The sequence below is a fragment of the Phoca vitulina genome, unplaced genomic scaffold, assembly GCF_004348235.1.
Source record: "Phoca vitulina isolate PV1807 unplaced genomic scaffold, GSC_HSeal_1.0 scaffold16, whole genome shotgun sequence".
Lineage (NCBI taxonomy): Eukaryota > Metazoa > Chordata > Mammalia > Carnivora > Phocidae > Phoca > Phoca vitulina.
Genome location: NW_022589719.1, coordinates 27,555,414 through 27,575,848, shown reverse-complemented (window position 1 = coordinate 27,575,848; position 20,435 = coordinate 27,555,414). Strand labels below are relative to the sequence as shown.

Genomic DNA, 20,435 nt, shown 5'->3' with positions numbered 1-20,435 from the left:
AGCTCCTGGTATCTTCCAAGTCAACCCTACTTTACTATCCCAGCAAGGATCAGTCCAGCCAATGAGAGACTGTTACAACTCACCCATGAAAAACTACCCTACTTCAAACTCCCAGTTCGCTGCAATGGACTTTTTGTTTATAACAGTAACTCCCAATTCCCCTCTTTCCCTCTATATAAAAAGCAGTTCCTCCTTTTTGTTCTCTGGACTTGCCTATGATTTAGTTGTAGCTTGCCTGTCCCAAATTGCAATTCTCTGCTCTTCCTGAAAAACCCATTTTTGCTAGTGAAATAACTGAGTTTGATTTTCAAGGTTAACAACGGTGTCCTCCAACACGAAGTGATTGCAAAATGCTTATCTGCTTTTACAACTGATGAGGTAGAAAGTAGGGGATTAACTACAAATCTATCACATACTGCTGAATTCTGCCAAAACTACTGGCTTTGAGTTTAGAATAGTATCTTAATTTCTACTTTTTGTTGGAAATTGTATAGCAGATCTATTTTTCTAATAATTCACTCATGTTTGTCAAAGTAAATCCATACTGCATCCTTTCAGGATAACGTTTACATTTCTAGTTCTCTATCATAGGGGGTAGATGACACGCTTATTTAATCACTAAGGCACAAAGAAGGTGAAAGTCAGAATACATTCTAACCTTCACTTTATCACATTGGTAATTGCTATTTTACCTCTCATCAGTTTCCTGCCAAGACTGATTTTCATGCTAACATTTAGGTACATGCTCTATTTAAACACTGATAAATGCGAAATGACAAGGTGCCCTTACTTCCGTGTTCAATACTATGCATGGAATCCAAGAATGAGAAAAGATCAAAAAGTTTACAGCAAACTCCATTTTAATGAATGCCTAACGTAATCCTCATCAGGATGTACAATAAGAATGTTTAAATGTAGAATAATCTTCTTTACATCCCTCTTAACTATTTGGAACATCACCTTGCAAAGCTCAAACTTAAAATTTATTGGGGGGCGCCTGGGTGGCTCAGTCGGTTAAGTGTTGCCTTTGGCTCAGGTCATGATCTCAGGGTCCTGGGATCAAGCCCTGCGTGGGGCTCCCTGCTCAGCGGGGAGCATGCTTCTCCCTCTCCCCTCTACCTGCTGCTCCCCCTGCTTGTGCTCTCTCTCTGTCAAATAAATAAAAATCTTTTAAAAATAAAACAAAATGAAATAAAATAAAATTTATCCATTGGGAAATGTGTGTGTGTATATGTGTGTGTATATATATATTTAAAGATTTTATTTTTTTAAGTAATCTCACAACCCAAAGATCAAGAGTCACATGCTCCACTGAGTGAGGCAACCAAGCACCCTGGGAAATAAGTACATATTTTAGATAAGATATCTTCTGCACTAAAATGTACATAATGTGGGGAGCGGTGCTCCTTCATGATCAGATAGCTGCTTGCCTGTTACTTCAGCTTCATGCCTCCCCCTCCCTATCTCATAGCTCCATCCAGCCATGGTTTATTTCTTTTAATCTCCCAAGCATCAAGCTCTCAAAAGTCTCAAACCCTCCTTCTCAGTATTAATCCTGCCTTCCTGAACATGTTGCCCCTCAAGCTCCACCTAGATAATTTCTGCTCTTCTTCCAGACTGACTCTCTGCCCACATCCACACTTCTCATGAAGCCCTCTTCAGTCCTGGCCAAGTCTGGAGGAAGCTCCCTGTTATTAAGAATGTCCTCTGCTTCCCTTTTCCTACTATTTACCCTTCTGAGCCTCAACTGACTGGATTCTCAGCTGTATCTGCTATCTTCCCAATGTGGTAACTCCAGTGCCTGGGTCCGTGTCTGTCACACACTGGACACTCAGCGAATACGTGTTTAATAAATAAATAAATTTTTGGTCCAGCCTGATGGAGACATGCCTTATTGAAAATATGTTTGCAAGGATTGGAGCCTCTCATACAGAGAAACTTCTGGAGTGAGGAAATCTATTCTAACCACATCATTTAATTTGACTTTTTAAAATAACTATAAATATCAGGGAGAATTTTCAGCCTTCAGGCAAAATAAATTATGTTCACTAATTTGTTCAATTTAGCTATTAATTTTCTAAATGGGAGAAGTGTAGATTTCCTGAGAACCCCAGTTAAGTTCACCCATCTGGTTTTTACTGTGTGTCAAGCATTGTTTAAGTGTTTTACTCATTTAACCAATTTATCTCTTACACATCCATATGAATAGGTACTACTCTTACGATCCTTTCCATTTTACAGATAGGGAAGTGGAGCATCAGCAGGTTAAGTCACTTCCCAAAAAACACACAGCCAACAAGTGAGGAGATAGGGATCAGAATCTAGTGATCTGGGTCTAGGGTATCAGTACTATCCCTCTGAGCTTATGCAGAAACTCACTCACTGGATCCCACACCTCAGTTGTGTCCAGACCATCCCATTCCCACAGCTGGCAGCCAAATTTGGAGGCAGCCCCTTGGATTTAATATATCTCCGGGGTGTGTGTGCGTGTGCATGTCCATGTCTTCCCAAAGAAATGACTGTATTATAGAATTACGTCTAACATTTTGGCACCAGGGGAACAAATTCTAAAGGGAAGCCATGCTCTTAGCTAAAGTTCCAAATCTCTACATAGCAACCATACAGAAAACTCTGCAGACATCCTCATGGCCCACTGGGTGGCACGGCTAACAGATAATAAAAAAGGAGGCTTTCTCTGAAAAGGGAATCTAGAGAGCTTACCGTGGAGACTTCAGGCCTTGGAAGACGTCTTACCTCTGAAGCTGAGCAGGAAACACTCAATAATGATTGCTATAATGTCTTTTCTGGAAAACTGCAGCCTCTTCTGACTTGGGCTTAACGTACCTTTGCCTTGTACCACACTTTAGAGGAGTTGGTGAAAATGTGCTGGCTGGAGAGTGCGCTAACCACATTTGCCTCTGAGATCGCTCTGATTTCACCACGCTTCCTGAAGGCTTACCGTAGATTAGGAAACCGGCAGCAGGAGTAACTGTCTTTTGGCTTTGAGACATTGCCCAGCGCATTGTTGGAACAAGAAATACAAGCAGGAAATATAGGCAGATGGGTGAGAAAGCACTGCAGGTTGGGGATCGAACAGTTATTTCGGAGAACAAAGAACGAAGTCAGTAAGAGCAGTGTCTGGACGAGGGAGAGTGGTCACATGCATCATCACATTCAATTCTTACAGGCTTAGAAAGGCTAGTTAAGTTGCCAACATTATAGATACAAAAATTATGCAAATTGTTGTTTAAAGGGGCACCTGGGTGGCTCAGTCCTTAAGCGTCCGCCTTCGGTTCAGGTCATGATCCCAGGGTCCTGGGATCAAGCCCCAATATCAGGCTCCCTGCTCAGCGGGAAGCCTGCTTCTCCCTCTCCCACTCCCACTCCCCCTGCTTGTGTTCCCTCTCTCACTGTGTCTCTCTCTCTGTAAAATAAATAAATAAAAATCTTTAAAAAAAAAGAAAGAAAAAAATTGTTGTTTAAATACATTGAATGATTACCATGTAGCGGTCATTGCTCTAAATGCTTTACATGCCTTGACCCACTTCCTCCTCACGCTAACTCCAGACCTAGGTGCAACTGTTAGCCCAATTTCATAGAAAAGAAGACTATGGCATGGAAATGTTAATAATGTTAATAATGTTAATAACCAGCTTTCCTAACATTAGCCAGTACCTGGCCAAGGTGTGTGCAAACCTCAGGCTCTGGGTAGGGTGAGGTCAGAGGCCTGTTACCCCCAGTGGGATTTTAATAACACCTCCCTCCACTTTCAGAGGTGTCCCAGCTTAGGAGATGAATCATTGTGAAAATGAATAAAAAGAAACCTTGTTTAAAATGGTGTTGGAAAAGGGTGCCTGGGTGGCTCAGTTGGTTAACCATCTGCCTTTGGCTCAGGTCATGATCTCAGGGTCCTGAGATCCAGACCCAAGTCAGGCTCCCTGCTCAGCGGGGATCCTGCTTCTCCCTGTCCCTCTGCCCTTCATCCCTACTTGTGCTCACTCTCTCTCATGCTCTCTCTCTCTTAAATAAATAAACAAACAATTAATCTTTAAAATAAAATGGTGTTGGGAGGGCAAAGCAGGGAGCTCTCACACCCTACCACTTCTCAGGGATTGCAGACCCCATAGGAAGAGACCTACCTTCTCAAGCTACTTTACCTATGTTGCTACCCAGTACGAGGAAGAAAGGTGCTTCTCTAGCAACAGCCCAGTCAATGAGAGACAGTCACAACTCAGCCGCTGAGGAGCCCGTATACTTGGAACTCCCTGTTTAGTCCAATGGACTTTGTGTTTATAACAGCCCTCCCCAGCGCCTCCCACCTTCCTCTATAAAAGAGCAATCCTCACTCTGTTCTCCTGACTTGGCTGTGGTTTGCTTTAGTTTGCTTTTCTCAAATTGTAGTTCTCTACTATTCCCAAATAAACCCATTTCTGCAGTTTCATTCTTAAGCTTAACATGACATAATCATCCTAAATAAGTGTCCTTAAGTAAGTGATGGAATGATCAGAGACAAGAGACAGTAAGGAAATAAATAACATATGAAGATTCAAACTGCAATTTTTAGGAAGTTCACAGGGCAGGGCTGGTGAGGAAGGCCTGGAAAGGGAAGTCTATGAGAAAGAGGAGAATGTTCCCAACAAACTGTGTGAGGTTCTAGTTCTAGAAACTGGAGCAGAGGTGGGAACTTGGTCACAGAAAAGAAAAAAAGAGGGCCGGGTATGATGAGGAGAGCTCTGGGAGACTGTGAACTTGGGCACTGGATATAAAGTGAGCTGAGGTCCAGCAGTCAGGAAAACTTAACAATATGCAGGAGCTCTGTGACCAGGGCAGGCACCGGAGACTGGAGCAGATGCTGCGGAGCTAGGGATGACAGAGAAACTCTAACTGTAAATCATGAGGAAATAGCTAACAAGATGGCAGCAAAAATATGTTCCTCCTGCTTCACTTTAGCCAGGGAGCCATTGCAAATGGAATACTGAAGAAGAAGCAGGAAGAGGAGGGGGAGCCGGGGAAGGGAAGGGGAGGAGGAGGAGAGAGGAGGACAACGAGAGAGGAGGAGGAGGAAAAGGAGTGGGGTAGGGAAGGGGAGGAGGAGGAGAAGAGGAGGAGGGGAGGAAGAAAAAGAAGATGAGAAAGAAGAGGAAGAGGAGGAGAGGGAAGGTGGACGGGAGAGAAGGGGGGAGGAGGAGAAGAGGAAAAGGATGGGGAGGGAAGGGAGGAGGAGGAGGGAGGGAAGGGAGAAGGAAGAGGAGGAGGAGAGGAAGAAGAAGAAGAGGAGAAGGAAGAGAAGGAGGGGGAGCAAGGGGAGGGAAGGGGAGGAGGAGGAGTAGAAGGGGAGGGAATGGGAGGAGGAGGAGGAGAAGGGGAGGGAAGGGGAGGAGGAGGAGGAAGACGGGAAGGACAAGAAAGTGCCTTCAGGGAGGAGAGGAAGAAACATGAGTAAATGGAAAAAAAAAAAAAAAGTAGTTCCTTTTAACATACTTGTTTTAAATGTAGAGCTGTGGAGGGGAGGAAGAGCTCTGAAAGGAAGTTACTTAAACTCTAAGACTTCAGTTGTCTCATTTGTAAATATAAGACCATAGTGTCCACCTTAGAGAACAGTACATATAAAGATTAAATGACAGAATACATGTAGACATCTTAGCAACTAAAGTCTTTACAATGCATTCAAAATAAATGAATGAAAATGGGGAGCCTCTCCACTTACTTAGAGAGAGAATGATTATGAGAAACTGCTCTCGAGAGAAGATTCCCAGAGATGTCTCCCACTGGCGTGCCGTTTCCTCGGATTCCAGTGGATGTAGAGTGCTGGTTTCCAGTGCGCCTGGTTTCTGTGCAGGGACTGATGCTCACTTGGCTTTTGCAGCAGACCTTCCTGTCCTTGCTTTTTTTCCTGGGATAAAGCCACTGTACAAAGTGCTTCATCTTCTACCCACAGTATTCTTCAGAGGAGGCTATCCCTTCTGTTACAGGACTAGGGGTTTTTGCTCACACGATTTTCTGCTAACCCCCTGGTCTGGGCAAGGACTGCTCTTCCCTCTGGCTTAGGAGGCTCGTAAACCTGCATCTTCTCCTCAATGCCCCCCCTCATTTGTGTCTCCTGGGGTCCCCTCTCTTATCAACTGGCATGGAAATCAGACCTTTACTCTTCCTTGGAGCCTGAAATACAGAGATCTGGGCTCCTTCTGACCAGGCTGCTCCCTCTCGTGTCCACATGAGGGTACAACACTTGAGAAGCTGCTAAGTTCTCGCCAGGCACCTGCCAAGGCTAATTCAGTGGGACCACTTTGATCCCTCAGTTAGCAGTTCTTTAAGGCTGCTCTGGACATTGACCAAGCCAACCCTTTGGCCCTTGAACAAGTTTTTAAATCCATCTCCAGTGTTCTTTTTCTACAGTGAAAATGACCTAGAGTAGATAGAGCCTTGGTGAGCATCTTCCTTCCAGAACTTCTCTCCCCTCTATTCTCTACTGCTTGAATACTGCTTTGCTCTGGCTGGATTCCTTGGGACTAAGGTTTCCAGACAAAATTCAGAAGTCCCAGTTAAACTTGAATTTCAGGAAAACAACAATTTAAAAAATATGTAAGTATGCACCATATGATATTTGATCATTTAAATAAGTCCCAAATATTGCATGGAATACAATTGTACTAAAAATAATGCTATGAGAAATCCAAGTTTAACTGAGCATCTTGTATTTTGATCTGCCAAATCTCACAAACCATACTTAGGGCACAAATTCCACTCTACTCCCTTGGATCATTCCTGACCATTGCCAGATAATTGTCAGCCCCTCAGCCCACCATGGTGTTAGACTTCCGGTTTCTCAGTGGCCATGGGGCTTGTCAGGAAAGAGTGGCAGAGTTTGCAGCAAGCCCCAGGTGAAGTGCAACTACAGGGATCCCACCCTGATGGATCTGCCCCAACTTAGCGGCCAAGTGAACCTTCCGAGCATCTTCTAGGGACTTCTTGGTAAGTCATTCTCTGAGTGAACCACCAAGTCACTCTTGCTTCCTTTTCAGAGTCAGCCTACAGGTTTTTACCAGGTATTTTGGGGGCCTTTTAATGGGCTATTTGGGAGGGAGGGACTCACTACTAGCTGGGCTGTGGTTGAAGTAGAAGACGCCTGGGTGGCTCAGTCCAAACATCTTTAGATCCTTACTGCCCCCCCCCCGCCCCCACCGCTTCATGATTCCATCTCCTTTCTATCTCTCCACCAAAATTCCTATTGGTCTCGCAATACTTTTTTTTTCTTTTAAAAGCATATATTTCATAGAAGAACTTTCATTTTCTAATAGAACAAATTCCAGTTGAAAAGTCTAACTGATCTACTATTAAATGTATCTCCATGCAGTTAGGTTAATATGGGATAAGCTATTGTGCCTTGTAGCCAGACTAGCATATTTCTTATGTCAGGTTCATTGAAATAATTTATATACAGTAAGTTTCCTTTTTCAGGTGTATAGTCCTATACATTTAGCTAACATACATAGAAGTGTAAACACTATCATAATCAAGCTCTAACAGCTATGCATCTAATTCTCAGCATGTTGAACTTTTTTTCTTTTTATCTATAATTGATCTGGAACTCCATCATGTCACTAAAACCTACTTCTCAAGGAAAAGATTCCTACAGTCACTTGCATCCTTCTGCACTTTCCAGGGAAAGCAGTAATATATTTTCAAAAAGAAAATGGGCAGCGTTTAAGCATATGAACTAATCAATACTAATTACTTGATGAGCTGTAATTATACCAAGTCCAGCTTTGTCTCTGGCAAAACTGAAAAACAAAGCAGCTATCATTATATTGGCTTTGTAAATGTTCTGGATGAATCCACCCCTCAGTCACTTACATAGAATGAAACAGAATGAACATACACACAAAAGCTTACAATGCTCTGCAGGGTCAGGGCAGGCCACCTGCTACAAACTTACAAGAGGAACATTTAACAACAGAGACATTCTTGTGATTTCCATTTTTTGATTTCCAAAAAGGACTGGCAATTATTTAAGGGACACCTTAACCAAAATAATTCAATATCTTTTCATGATAAAAAACTGTCAGCCGATTAGGTCCAGATGGAATGCACCTTCACATAGGAAAGCCTGCATAAAGCAAGCCCATAGTGAACACCATACCCAATGGTGAAAAGCCGAAAGCTTTTCCTCTAAGAGAAGGAGATCACCAATTTTAAGAACAGCTGGCCAATGATTTAACCTATGTTTGTTTTATCTGTAAAATTGGTGTACTCTTCATACATAACTTTGGGGTTATTAGAATTAAGTAAGTTGTCGTTACATGCTGGTAACTTCACCCGATACATGTGAAGCCTCATAGAAGTGTTACCTCTTAGCTTTATATTAACTGTCAGAGGTAGATGCCCACTGTGACAATGTTTAAATTCTTTGACAAGTAAATAACTATAAGCAGCATTTTATTGAAAATGATAATAGCAGCACTAATTTTTAAAAAATTTAATGAAAATAGCTTAATGAAAAATACCTTGGCAAAATTAGATTCCAGGCTCATGTGACACCCAAAATATACATTTACAAAGCGATTGAGTAACAAATGGCACAGCTCCATTCTCATAATTGATATAAGAAATATCCCAAAAGTCAGGAGTGACTTTTTTGTCTATTACATGGGAAGACTCCCTCTTCAGGGAAAAGATGTCCAGGTAGCTGGTGATAAATGATCATATGAAGATGATACTACGATGGGAGGATAATACCCTTGACCACCTCAATCCACCAATTATTTCAAGTGTGGAAAAATCCCATCAGGGAGAGAACAGAAAACCTGACATCAAATTTCAGTTAAGAAAGTGATTATTTAAATTCTAGAATATGAATCTAATTTCCTTCTGCAATAATTAATCATATATGATACACATTGAATTATTTTTAGGAATCAACTTTACCGATTAATTAGGAAAGCCACACGAGTTAAAGTGTCTTCACACAAAAGGACTTTGTCCTGAGAGTATGTTAAATTTTAGACTCTGCACAAATTTAGTCTCTGGCACATTTAGATACTTCTCTCTATTCTTTACTTTTACTAAAAAATATTTAGAACATACTTCTCGAAGGTTCGTATCAATTGGATCAAATTATTGTCATTGAGGACATTTTGTTCTACCGTATAAAACAGAAAATAAAATTTAAATGGATAGCATAAATTACCTAATAGTTAACATTAAATTAATAAGCTGTACCCCTAATGAATAAAAAAATGAAAAATATACCTTCCCTGAATCAGGACCTTCACTGAATTAGGGATTTTTAGGGATAAGATATCTAAGAAAAGATTTATACCAACTTTTTTTAACACAAAAAAAACAGTTTTTCCAACAAAATTCATGACACCAGTTCCAAGTCTCCATTCCTCCTTGAGGAGGAAACCCGTCTGACTTGAACTTAGTAAGCCTAGTTCTTCCGGTGTTGTCTCAAAGTCAGCAATAAAGGGACTGGGGTCCAATTTTATTTCATTTTCTGTAGAAACTGGTGTAAGCCACACCGATTTCCTAAAAAACAAAAACAAAAACAAAAAAACAAAAAAACCCCACAGGAGCAGATATTGTTGGTGTACTTGGTGCCTGGTCTCTTGGAGCTTATACTTGGGTCCAAGTTATTTTTTTACCACTATACCACCGTGGTTCTTTTGAGTACAGTGATTTAGGGATGTGGCACAGTGCCCATACCCTCTGGAGAGCAGGTGATTTGAAATGCTTGCTTTAGTAAAGTACCAAAGTGCCCAGTAAAATGGATTCAGACAAGTGGGTCCTAAGAACAGTAAGTAAAAGCTGTCAAAAGCTTAATCTGACCCAATGTAGTGGAGGCAAAGGGTGTGTGTGTGTGTGTGTAGTAGTAAAATGTATGCACCAGTAACCTCATTGTGTATATTTGTTGGCCGGCTTTTCATTTTTCTCTAAGGAAGATGAGCTGCAAACAACATAGAAATCACTATCAAAGCAGAAATGCCAGAGTTATCATTACTGATCAGGTAGCCTATGGAGAGGCAATAGTTCCAGAGCATGATTTCAGAACATTTTATGTTACTCTAAGCATTAGCTAGTACGTAGGAACGAAAATGTGTGTGTGCACGTGTAAGTCTCTACAGAATCGAGTGTTCATGCCAGCTACTTTCCAGAGTATCACTAAATTCCTCAGTCTTAGATGTGCCTTATGAAAAGTTAAAAGAATATCAAGAGTATTTAACAATATGAGTGTATGTAATGTCACTCAACTTTACACCTAAAAATGGTTAAAATGATAAATTTCATCTTATGTATATTTTACCACAATAAAAAAAAAAAAATGGCAGGGGTGCCTGGGTGGCTCAGTCTTTTGAGCATCTGACTCTTGACTTCAGCTCAGGTCTTGATCTCAGGGTCATGAGTTCAAGCCCGGCACTGGGCTCCACACTGGACATGGAGTCTACTTAAAAAAAAAAAAAAAAATTCTCCCCTGCAAAAATACTGCACATTTACTCTGAGCTGTACCTTCTTTTTTTTTATGTCAACTATTTCCATATATTAAACAAGGATAACATTTTTTCCAAGATTTGTAACTAATAACACTCAATGTAAATATTACAGTGACAAGATTTGTAACTCATAACATTGAATGTAAATATTAAAGTGTTTCAGGATACATCATTCTACTTGGTCTCAAAGTTCATGTGGAGTCCCTTTGAGATTCAATGTCTCAGTTCCACAAAACTGCAAGCAAAGTGCATTTAATGCTTAGGTTGATAACCCTTTCCTTTCATGCATTTCCATGAGTTAGTATTAAAATGAAGAACTCATGTTCTCTTTTTAATCATTTACTCTATTAACATGGAATTAAACTGTAAGATGTATTAAAGCATTATGAAGGAGGAGATATTGAAAAATAGTCTCAGGCTTGATTCTTCCACTTATTAAGGTGATTCAGTATCTAATGATTCTGCTTTGTAGTTCAGTTGCTGCAAAATAACCTAGTTACACTAGATTGTATGTTTTGATTCTAAAATGAATATTACATTTAAAAATAAAAGTATTCAGTATTTTTAGAAATGCTAATTTTGTGTTTGGATGTATGCTTATGGGTGAATCAAGTCTAAAGTTCATGTTTCCCCAGAAGCATCTTTAAGTAAAGGTGAGACAGATACATTCCAAAGAAGTCTGGTCTATTGGACTCACCTAGAAGCAGAACATTCCAAAGGGATCTTCTGATGGTCACAATGTAGATTCCTAGGGTTAAAGTACATCTCTGTTTGAAAAAGGAGAGTATCCTCTGAAACAACCTAGGGGAGCACAAAGTTTAAATAGAAGGTACTTCTAGTAATAGGGGAGGCATACACACATTTGAGTAGGAAGTAGAAAACATTTAAGATCTCAAAGTTGACTAATGTCACTTTTATGTATATACAAAGTTCTGACAATCCACTGGGACAGAAGGATTACCTGTAAGAGCGTATAAATACCCCTTGTGCCTGGAAAAAAATCTCAGTAGTACATAGGAGCAAACCTAAACTGCCAATGAGAGCCATGTTTATGATTCATTAATGGAAGATTTTTTTTATTATGTTATGTTAGTCACCATACAGTACATCATTAGTTTTTGATGTAGTGATCCACAATTCATTGTTTGCGTGTAACACCCAGTGCTCCATGCAGTACGTGCCCTCCTTAATACCCATCACCGGGCTAACCCATCCCTCCACCCCCTTCCCCTCCAGAAACCTCAGTTTGTTTCCCCGGAGTCCACAGTCTCTCATGGTTCATCTCTCCCTCCGATTTCCCCTCCCTTCATTTTTCCCTTTCTTCTCCTAATGTCCTCCATGCTATTCCTTATGTTCCACAAATAAGTGAAACCACATGATAATTGACTTTCTCTGCTTGACTTATTTCACTCAGCATAATGGAAGATTTCCAACAGTTCTTTTGAAAAGGAGGATCTGGAGTTCAAATAACAGAGTGGCTTAAAGCACAAGCTTTGGAGGGTAATCATCCTGGTTTGGCATCTACACAACATCACCCAGCTGTGTACCTTGGACAAATTGTAAAAGCGCCTTCTAGAGCTTCATTCCGTTTCCTCATTTCTAATAAAGCCAACACCTTATTTGTGGGTGACTATTACAATTAGTCATTGGCCCAAAATATCTCTGTTGTATGAATATAACTTGTTTAAATATGGGACTCCATGAAAAGAGAATATTACAGGATAATAATACAGTTGAAGATTTATGCCTAGAAGAATAAGTAACAGATTTTATCCCAGTGAAAATCTACTTGCTTATATGGACACACATCCCTAGAGCACAGGCAGCTCAAATGATCCAATGAATAGGACATATACCTTTCCAGGAACTGTGACCTTTCCCATTAGGAGTATCAAATGGAATTTAAAATTGTCTGCTAAGCTTTGGTGAAATACAAGCATAGCCTAAGGACAACTTAAAATCGGTTTCCTAACCAGTCTGGAAATGTGGATTCTCAGGTCCTGTGCACACAGATGGCCCAATGTCCAGTGAATGATAAGTAAAGGAACTGTGTCGTCGTCTACCCATAAATTACAATAACCAGAAGCAAAATTTGTTCTTTAAAACAAAACAAAAAAGACAATAATTTTATTGCCAGGTATAAAGGTCTAAAAAAACTATTTAGAAGTTATTTTTATAAATAATCACTATTCTCACCTTTATCCTGATCCCACAGTCATGCACAGGGTATATAAAATCATATGCATATGTTTGTATCCGAGTCACAGGGCAACCCGATCCCAGATATAATTCATCAGCAAATATATACACACTGCCGCTGTACCCACATGGGCTAACCGAGATCATCACCCAGTCCATAGAACATCTTACTTCCACTGCAGAAAGAATCATAGGAGAAAGCGTCAGATACGTATTTATCTCAGGGAAGGATTCAAAGAATATTCAGCTATGCCCTTTGTGATTAAATAAAAAGTATTTCTTTCTCCGACAAAGATAATCAAGCCTTAAAAAACAGCATATAAAAGGTTTTCACATCACCATTAGTTTCCAAAATATCTTCATCATTATATCCTCAAATAACTAGACTTCAATTATTTCACAGGGAAGAAAATCGACACACAAGAATAAGAAAATCACAATCTTCTAGCCCCCTGCCTCTTCTTAAAGAAATTAGATCCCAAAGAGGGTGATGTATCTAGGGCTACACATAAGGGACAGAAGTAAGTTGCAATGCATTGGAATAGGAGCGATATATTCCCAGGAATGCTTTTTGGAGAGAAGGAAAAAGAGTGGGAGAGAACGATCTGTATCTGGAGCAACCAGAACCTGAGACGATCAGAGCCATAGAGGGAAGAATCTGAAGAGAAAAAATCCACTCAAGTTCTGTGAAAGTTTTTATGTAAAACCTATTCTTACCCTCTACATTGAAATCTTCAGTCAGTTAGGAATAATTACTATTTCTAATGGATTAATGTATCCTGTGGAAGTAAAAATGTGCTGGATTCTGACCAAGTGTGCCAGACAGATATTAACCAGAGTTTCTTAGGGGATGATCAAAGTTAAATTGCATGGGTCTTACTATTGTTCAGAAAGAAAATACAGATTTATTAGCTTTAGTGTTTAAAGAGGCATGATTAGGAGTTGGGGAAAAAAACTAGTAAGATTACAAAACTTCCAAATCAGAGAACAAAACAGAATGAAGGAGAAAAACAAATTTCAAACAATTTAGGAGAAGGTGAAAAAGCAGGAGGGGAAAGAGACAAAACACCAAAGCAAACAAGAAGGACAAAAAGCAACAAGATGGTTGCAATAAATGAATTGCAAGTATAGGTCAACAAGAAAAATAAATGTAAATGAACAAAAATACTTCAGGCCTGATGACCGACAGCCGAAAGAAGGAATAAATTATAAGGTATTTATATAATCAACTTCTATATAACACGGAAAATATATTATACATATAAAGTGATCTGAAAACAATTGTGAGAAAGAAGCGAGTCAAAGACAAGACAAACCTTATATGTCTATGGATACAAAGTTCCAGTGAGAGAGAAGCATTTTTTAAAAAGATTTTTTCCAAACAGAGACTATTCATAGATAGCTAGGACCTGCCCTACACTTATTAAGGCGTGAGAATCAAAACCCAATATGGACTCTACATCTCAACCGATACAGCTTCCTCATGTTCTGCAAAAGTGAAAGTCACTGGGTTTAAATCTTATCCTCCTATTTTGACATTAATAGAAATAACTCAAACACAACCTGTCATCAAAGCTAGGATAAATATATTAAACATGGATTTCATTTCTTAATTGTCTTTATTTCACAGCTGCAGGGGCACCTGGGTGACTCAGTTGGTTAAGCGTCTGCCTTCAGCTCAGGTCATGATCCCAGGGTCCTGGGATCGAGTCCCATGTCGGGCTCTTTGCTCCGTGGGGAGTCTGCTTCTCCCTCTGCCCCTCCTCCCACTTGTTCTCTCAATCTCTCTCTAAGAAATAAATAAAACCTTTAAAAAATTATATATATATTCACAGATGCACAGAACCCAGTAAGTGTTGAATATATATAATTTGAATTGTAGTCCTCGTTGATAGTACCACCCGCATGCAGCAGTTCCCCTTTACCAAGTGAAAGTCTGACTGGCCATCCAACCTTTAGGAAGGCAGCCTTCTTACAGCTGGCTGGACAGGGCTTGAATCCTGTAGATACCCAATTATTAGATTTTTAAAAAACTCGTTAAAACTGCAATGCAATTTATTCATGAATCAGTGAAGGCCACTGAAACTGGAGACTCACAGTTGGGTTGAACATTAAGTTCTGGCAATTTGACTGAGTGTGCTCAGAGCCTCAGATCACTATGTGGAAGTGGGCCAAACTGGTTCCAGTGAACGTGCACCCAAGGTGGCAATTCTAGCCAGTTACTGGAAAGTTAAGCTGCAATGGTTTGAGATGACATTTAAGACGAATTTCCTATACTCTCAAAGGTCTCCTAGTTACTCTACGTGTTCCAGAGATAGCCACAACCAAAGCACTTATGTGTCAATTCTCTCCTTGGAGTCTAATAAAACCTGGAAGTAGATAAAGCAGTAGCCTCTTATTCCATAAATAAGTAATTCAGTCACTGCTGAAGTCTGATCAATGCCTCCTATCCCCCACCAGCACGTCTTTAAAGACAGAAGGAAAAAAAGGGGGGCAAAGCAACAGTAGAAGTACATTCAGTAATACTCAGGTCTGATGATGATTAGCCATTGTCTCCTGCAGAAAGGGCATAAAGTGATGAGTGAATTGGTAAGGGGCTCCAAGTCGAAAGCCTTGCTTAAAGGCTGCCTTTGGAAGACATGTGTAAACAGACCTGTGGTCAGAAAAATTATTAGGAAGCAAGATTTCCTTCCTAAAGCAATTAGGATAATATGTCATGGATGTTTTCCATTATTCATGCCAATCTCAATAATATACCATATGCCAAACATTATAACTGGCATTTGCGTATCATCGAAAAATTAAATTTCCTGTGCCATTAAGCACAAACCATACACGTGATTGACTTTGACCATCTTCTCTTCACGGATTTACTTAGTAAACTGCCCCTCTATGGTAGCTGTAGAAATACTAGGAGCTGGAGGAGGATTTTCCCACAGCAAAGCTCATTAAATTATCTCCCAGTAGATGAATCTTGCATCAGTTTAGGAATTGACAGCAGGTAGTTGTTGAAGAAATAGTCAAACAAGTGTCTTTAAAAATGACCATCTGCCATCAATATTTTGTATCTCCTACTTCTCACAAATCAGTCTAACATGACTCTGAGCAAAGCCAGAGGGACTAATTGTCTATTATCTTCTTTCCTGTAGGACTGGCACTCACTTATACGTCCATTACAAATTAATAATAGAAAGTCAGGAACACACAATGAAAAGAGTAGAGTTTCAAGCCTTGACTGGCAAAGCTCCCAAAACGGTAACAGAACCAGGAGACCTTGGAATACATTCAGGATATTCTTAAATGCTTTGGAGGATCAAAATCTTCCTACCGTGAAAAAATATTCATATGTCACGAGTAAGAGATTCCAACTATTTAAGCCTGTAAGTTTTTGGTTCTTTACAAACAAATCATCAAGAAAGTAAGAAAATTCAGGGAGAGGTTTTGGGGGGAAAGTGGCATTGGAGAAGGCAGGTGTTCTACATCAGTGACAGCAAGCTCCAAATTGCTCCATGTGTTTGAAATATTATCCTAGCGTCACCTAGATAAGATTCTCAGGAAGATCCTTCCCAAAGGAAAAAAAGAGTTCTGACAGTTTAAAGATATTCAAAAGGTAAGTGGACATGGACCTACAGCAAGTCTGGGTTTCTGGTTTCATTTTTTTTCATGCTACATTAGAGTCATTTCAGTCTGACATTATGAGGTCATGTCTCAAGTGGCTGAGAAATTATTTGAGGGAAAGCCTGAGGAGCACCTGTAGTTGCTACACAAATTGGCTGAAGTAGAATCTTCCTTGGACCCCAACATCATGGATCACAGCCAGGCATCAATGCCCTCCTACCCTGACCCCAGATGGCCCTGACACCCTGTGCCCCCCAACCCCAAATGGTCCCAACACATTTGAGCTCCCCACCACAGATGGTCCCGGTGCCCTGGGCCCCCCACCCCAGATAACCTCAGTATGTTGACTCAAGTCTTCTTGGCCCAAAAGTATTTCTCTTCTACCTAATTGTAAGATCCAATCTCTTCCAGAGGAGAGTCCCTGCATGGAAAGTGATCATAACCCTTCCAAGGAAGTATTCTCCAGAACTGGCTATTTACCATAGATGCTCTCGGTGCAAGGCCAAATCAAGACAGCAAGGAGCGTCCAGGCCCCTAAAGCCACAGAGACCTTCATCTGAGCAGACCCCCAGCCAGCACTTCTCAGGAAACAGGAAGTGGGGCCGGCCGTAAGTGAATTTATATGGCATCCCACTCTCAGCTGCCTTCATTTTCCTACTGATTTAGAGAGCCCATGGGGTGCTCGCGCAGTGTCAACCACCTAAAATCTGCGACTCTCCAGATTCCCCAAATGCTGAATCTCCAAGAAACATATCAGGCAAAGAGTGCTGTTTGATGAGGGTGCTTGCATGAGGCCTGTTGAGATGGCCTAGGAGGCTGGCATGGCCCACAACACTGCCAATAAATGCTCAATTGTAGGAACCTGTTTCCACTAGGTGATTTTTTTTTCAGGTGTCCTTCTAATAAGCAGAACAGCCTAAATCATATATATATGAAATCCAGAGATGTTTACTTATTCTTTTCTTTGGGTTTGGCTGGAAGAATCAGCAGCAGAGATACTAAAGTGACTTGCCCAGAAACAAAAAACCCCAGGAGGAGACAGGGACCTAAAGAAAACCATCTTTCTTGGCATTAAGTAAATCCACAAATCCACCTTTGCCGATTCTTCCATAAATTAATGTTTTAGTTACGTTAGTGAGGTCAAGCCTTAAAAGTATTTGCTTATAACACAAGAGAACAATAATTTTTTCATGCTGGGAAGATTTCTCAGAAGAGAAACATATATATATATATCATCATATATTTTGTCCCCTTGTGTTTATATGTATATGCATATGTATATATAATTATTTATGCATAATAGATATATTCAATCCAGTACTCAGAATAAATGTTCCAGCTAAGCATTTTTATTGCATTTTCTAAAAATGTCAGTTGTGACAAGAATGTGACAGTGTAATTTTAAAGTGAACTTGGAAATCAAGGTTCACAGTAAATAAAATTCCAAGCATCTGGGGCGCCTGGGTGGCTCAAATGGTTAAGCATCTGCCTTCGGCTCAGGTCATGATCCCAGAGTCCTGGGATCGAGTCCCGCATCGGGCTTCCTGCTCCTTGGGAGCCTGTTTCTCCCTCTGTTTCTCTCTGTCTCTCATGAATAAATAAATAAAATCTTTAAAAAAAAAAAAAATTCCAAGCATCTGAATTGAAGGCCTATTATTGGTTTTCATGACAACTAAATTATATTCTCAATGTTACAATCTGCTGTCAAATAAGTACATGAACAGGGCTTCCTTATGTGTCGTGAAAAGGACTTTTGTTCCCAACATCCCATTCTCTCAGGGACAAGGAGATCCCTCAAGTCGTGACCTGCATGGTGTTCTGTCTGCATCCGGAAAGCTGGAGAACCCAGTCACCAGCTACAAAAAGGAAGAGAGTTGAAGAAAGACAAAGACAAGTCCACGTTATTTTTTTTTGTCTTTCATTTTCTTTTTTAACTTTCTCCTGATGTTAACATTTCTATGATCTAAAATCCATAAGCGGGGCACCTGGGTGGCTCAGTCGTTAAGCGTCTGCCTTCAGCTCAGGTCATGATCCCAGGGTCCTGGGATCGAGCCCCGCATCGGGCTCCCTGCTTCGCGGGAAGCCTGCTTCTCCCTCTCGCATTCCCCCTGCTTGTGTTCCCTCTCTCGCTGTGTCTCTCTCTGTCAAATAAATAAAATCTTTAAAAAATAAATAAACTAAAACTCATAATCTTTACATTTATCTTTTAAATCATTCCAGGGCTGCCTGGGTGGTTCATTCTGTTAAGTGTCTGCCTTCTGCTCAAGTCATGATCTCTGGGTCCTGGGATCGAGCCCTGCATTGGGCTCCCTGCCCAGCAGGGGGTCTGCTTCTCCCTCTGCCCCTCCCCCTGCTTATGCTTTCTCTCTCCCTCTCTCTCTCAAATAAATAAATGAAATCTTTAAGAAATATAATTTTAAATCATTCCAATATAAACATCTAGTATTATTCCAGAAGGCATCAGAGTCCACTGGTGAAGAGCTTAACCTCTGGAATCATAGACCAGTTTCTCCACTCTCAGTTTATGCAAATTTGGGAAAGTTAAACAAGCTAAGGCTCACATTCATACTCTGTAAAAAGGAGGTAATAATACTATTTCCCTTGTAAGTTTATTGTGAATATTAAAAGGGAAAACAAACGTAAGCAGTCTAGCCAGAGTTAATAGTGTACAAGAAATACATATAAAAACAAAGTAGGGGTGCCTGGGTGGCTCAGTCTGTTGAGCATCCTACTCTCAATTTCAGCTCAGGTCGTGGGATTGAACCCAGCTTAGTTCTTGAGAATGAAGATTCTCTTTCTCCCTCCCTCTGCCCCTCCCCTCCCCAGCTCATGCACTCTCTCTCAAAACACACACACACACACACACACACACACACACACTAATGTAAATAGTGTACAAAAGTACATATGGTCTCCTCAAACTTAAGCACAGTGAGTTCAGGTTTCATACAGTTTCCCAAGGAAATGTTATAGACCAGAACAGAGTGGGATGATATATTCAAAGTGCTGAAAGACAAAAACTGAAGGTTTGCTGCATTTGTTACTCCCAAAGGACTTCTCGAATTATTATGCTGAATTATAATTTTCAAAGATGCTGGATTCAATACCACAGTGTTTCAATACTATACATTTCTGAATCTGTTCCATAAGCAATATTTTTCTATACATATATATTCATACATGGGACAACAGTTTTGGAATCTGCTATTGTGGCCAGTGACTACAAATTGAAAAGGTTATCTGCCACCTTTTTATTTTTTTTAAGACTTTAGGATTGCTTATGAAATGTGAGAATTTTCATTTGTTTACACTTAGAAAAACTTGCTTGAATATATCCTATTCCAATACCATTTTACTAGTAAAAATGTGATGACTTCTAAGTTCTCTGTCTCTTTAGACTTTGTCTCATGACTACACCTGCCAACATTTTACTTAAAAAGTATCCATCGAAACCTCAAAAAAAAAGAATTTTTAATTTCTTCTATATTAATTTGTTATTATCTATCTGGTTTCTTTTTCTTTTTAACCTGAGTTCCATTTAATTGATTTATTTCCTTTTACCTATGCAGTTAATTCTCTAGCAAGGTGGAAGCTCCTATATATTTAATTCTTTGGAAGTTTTATTTTATTTTTATTTTTTTTAAAGTTTACAAGATTACCTCTGTGTCAGGGTCTCCAAAACCATCCCCAGTTTTGATGATTTGCTAGAAGGACTCAGCATATAGTCATATCAAAGCATAGTCATATCACACTATGATTTAATATAGCAAAAGGATACAGAGCAAAGGAAAGGTGCATGGGGCAGAGCCCAAAGGACACCAGGTGCAAGCTTCCAAGGGTTGTCTCTCAGTGGAGGCCCACAAGATGTGCTTAATTCTTCCTGCAGTGAGTTGTGGCGACATGCAAAATGTTGTCTACCAAGGAAGGTCATTATAGATTCAGCATTCAGGGTGTTCATCGGGGGCCAATCACATAAGCATCCTCTGCCTAGCACATACCAAAATTTCATATTCTCTGAAGGAAAACAAGTGTCGAACATATAGTTTGCACAAATAGTTTAGGCACAAGGAGCCTCTGTCATCAGAGTGGCGGGAACTCTCCCCAAATCAAAATCCCAGACGCCAGCCT

At 40.2% G+C, this 20,435-nt stretch overlaps 1 protein-coding gene across 1 annotated transcript; it reads right to left on the bottom strand.

Moving 5' to 3' along the window:
• Window positions 1-8,070: 8,070 nt before the first annotated feature.
• On the bottom strand, window positions 8,071-16,863 carry OOSP2 (oocyte secreted protein 2). Its single transcript, XM_032414794.1, has 5 exons — window positions 16,788-16,863; window positions 12,687-12,865; window positions 11,188-11,291; window positions 9,357-9,528; window positions 8,071-8,169 (listed from the first exon to the last, which is right to left on the bottom strand). Exons 1-5 carry the CDS (start codon window positions 16,861-16,863, stop codon window positions 8,071-8,073), a joined length of 630 nt encoding a protein of 209 aa, XP_032270685.1.
• Between the last annotated feature and the right edge of the window lie 3,572 nt (window positions 16,864-20,435).